The 2,870-nt window shown below is 52.0% G+C and overlaps 1 protein-coding gene across 1 annotated transcript; it reads left to right on the top strand.

Moving 5' to 3' along the window:
• Window positions 1-891: 891 nt before the first annotated feature.
• EAH_00067310 (hypothetical protein) lies at window positions 892-2,323 on the top strand (the record flags this gene model as incomplete). Its single annotated transcript, XM_013392552.1, has 3 exons — window positions 892-1,103; window positions 1,415-1,745; window positions 1,841-2,323. Coding segments are annotated over 3 exons (1,026 nt in total), but the record flags the coding sequence as incomplete, so codon positions are not given.
• Between the last annotated feature and the right edge of the window lie 547 nt (window positions 2,324-2,870).

Here is a 2,870-nt window from a genome sequence, read left to right as displayed (position 1 = left end):
GTGGATTCTTCAGTGCTTTCGGGATCGATGAACCTATAGTGAGCAGCGCAATCAGCTGCCACTACCACTACGGTCCTGTGGAGAACTATTTAGGTGCACACTCGACAAACGTACGCTGCATTCAGCGCATAACCGTTGAAATAATCTTAAAATATCAAACAGCAGCCTATCATTCATAGTTTGCGGGTCAATTATCCTAAACGGGGAAGGACAATAATACTAGTCCCCTCATCGGCCTAGTCCCGGTCATCGCCTCGGGTGCAATGCCAGTCTGAAGCCAGCCCCAGATTCGCGCAGCTCCAGAGCACATTTGGCCTCATGGCCTTATCCCCTGTTTAAGGTGGCTTGCTTTATTTCTAATAATATATTGCTTGTGCCCCCTTTGCAAGATAGTCTACCTGAGGTCCAGTTTGTGAGGAAGTGTCGAAGCTGAATCAAGTTGGTGGAAGGTCAACGGGTCTATTTTGCATATTTCATGCCAATTTTTAAGAGGGAGATGTTTCATTTTTTCATTGAAGATGGAGCTTCATTTCTTATAGTTTCTGTCACTGCGGGAGGAAATCTCGAATGAACTGATCACCTTCTTTGCACGTAGTAACCGTTTCCGTTTGGTATCCTTGTTGCTGGCTTGCATAAACTTCTCTCATTGTTTCTTTGCTTTCTTACGAATTTTCGTTTTCTGTAAGAAAAAGCGCCTGTTTCCGTGAGTGCATCGGCGGCTGATCAACATGAACTTCTTTGATTCGTCTTGCTGACAGTCGCTGATGAGCGAAAATATAATTTATGGTTCCGGCTTTGCAGGCTGGAGAGTCCCCCCTCTTGGGAATTCTTCTCCACCTGAGCATCCTCATCCTGCTTCCCTTCTAGAGCCACAAGACACCACACATCGAGATGCAGTGCCAGGCCCTCCACGACGGCGAGCCAGTTAAGGATCCCATTGCTGTTTGTATCATTTTCTGCCGTTTCTGCTATGATATTCCTTGTCTACCTGTGCAGTTGGCTTTTGAGAAAAAGAATTACGCTCCCTTATTTCGGCAGAAGGCTGGCCTCTCGCTGGGGGCCCGAAAAATGCGAGGAATCCGATTCAAGCAGCGCAGAATACCGTGCGCACACATCCTCAGAAGAAACGCAGAACCTACGAGATGCCGGCTTTCAATTGTTTTCTGGTCTTACGCCGGTCGATGAACTAGTAGCGGATACAGAGTATACTCCTTCAGTGGACGCGACCGGCGGCACGGCAACTCAAGCTTTCCTGGGGGCAACCGCTGAACAGGTAGAGGCAGACGGGATGCACGTAAGTCTGAAGAGGCGAGCCGAAGAAGTATGAGGTTCCGTTTGAAGAACCACCGCCCCTGCCTGCCTCCCATCTCGACCCTGAGTTGGATGCCTTTCTTGATGGCGTGTTGCTTGGCAGCGAAGATCCCCTTGCAGTATCGACCTGGCTGCGAGCAGATGAAACAGGGACCTCTGAGCCAATTGATGTGTCTGCTGGTTCGCCGCCCTCCACATCAGCAGAAGCCGCTGACTTGGTGCAGACCGGGAGTATTGCATGGGGTGCGGTGAATGGCCAGCTCTCAATGCCTTCACATGCAGCAGGAGATCTTTGGGAAAACCGTGAAGAGGGAAGCAGCGAAAAGCAGCAGCCAACCACGGGGCCCTCAACCCCGCAAAATATACTACCTGGCTCAGCTGTTGATGTTGCAGATCCTCTTGTCTTCACTGAGGCTTCGTTTGCTGCAACGGAGGTGAGCTTCTGAGTTCATTAGATAAGGCATTTTTGTTAGGGGCTGCCGCAATATTCGATCTCTGCCTTCGTGCCCTGCTTTTTCCGGATTTGCAGGTACAATCGGTAGTCGCTGCAGCCCCTCAAGTGGTGGTTGCTGCTGGAGCGCCTCAAGTGGTGACTGTTGCTGCAGCGCCTCAACTGGTGGTTGCTCCCATAGCGCCTCAACTGGTTGCTGCTGCAGCGCCCCAACCGGCGGTTGCTGCAGGCCCTCAACCGGTGGCTGCTATAACAGTTCAACTGGTTGCTGCTGCAGCGCCCCAACCGGTGGCTGCTGCAGGCCCTCAACTGGTGGCTGCTGCGGGCCCTCAACCGGTGGCTGCAGTAGCGGTTCAACTGGTAGCTGCTGCAGCTCCCCAACCGGTGGCTGTTACAGGCCCTCAACCTGTGGCTGCTGCAGCGCCTCAACTGGTGAATGCTACTGTGGTGCCTCAATCGGTGGCTCTTGCTGCGCCGCGGAAGCGTGAGGCTTATCAGAAGAAGAAAAAAAGGCCATCTAGACTCTCGGCAGGAACATCATCCGTTGCTCCTGCAAAAAAGGTAATTCTCCCTAAGCAACCAGTAGCAACCATGCTGCCTTCTTCTTCCGCTGGGGCCCCTGCTTCTGTCTCCCAGCTGCTGCTGCGTGCAGCTACCATCCCGTATCAGCAGCGGGAAACATCGCAACAGGTTAGAGCTGCTACATGCAAAAGCGGGAAACATAGCGGGAAACAAGCGGGAAACATCAGCGGGAAACATCGCAACAGGTTAGAGCTGCTACATGCAAAATGTCCATGCATTAATGCGTACACTAGACATCACTTGTCGTTGCTTCCTATATTTGCTGCAACAGTCGCCGCTGCCTGTCGTTCAACTGCATGGTGTGTGCAAGCATATGCGCCTATGCGTGCAAACTCTGCTGAGATCAACTGATGAAGTGCAATAATCCTGATTAAATAGTGTTGTTGCAGTGCCTGCTTCTTCTGCTGCTGCTACTGCTGGCGCTTCTGGTGCTGCTGGTTTTGCTCTGCTTTCTTCAGCCAGCAACAGCGTCGGTGCCGCCTTCTGATGAGGGCGTCCTACTATATTTTGATTGGCTCCGGGAGTA

Source organism: Eimeria acervulina, genomic scaffold (assembly GCF_000499425.1).
Source record: "Eimeria acervulina Houghton genomic scaffold, Eah_scaff2708, whole genome shotgun sequence".
Lineage (NCBI taxonomy): Eukaryota > Apicomplexa > Conoidasida > Eucoccidiorida > Eimeriidae > Eimeria > Eimeria acervulina.
Note: the sequence above shows the minus strand (reverse complement) of the source record. Positions and strands in the feature narration are given on the sequence as shown.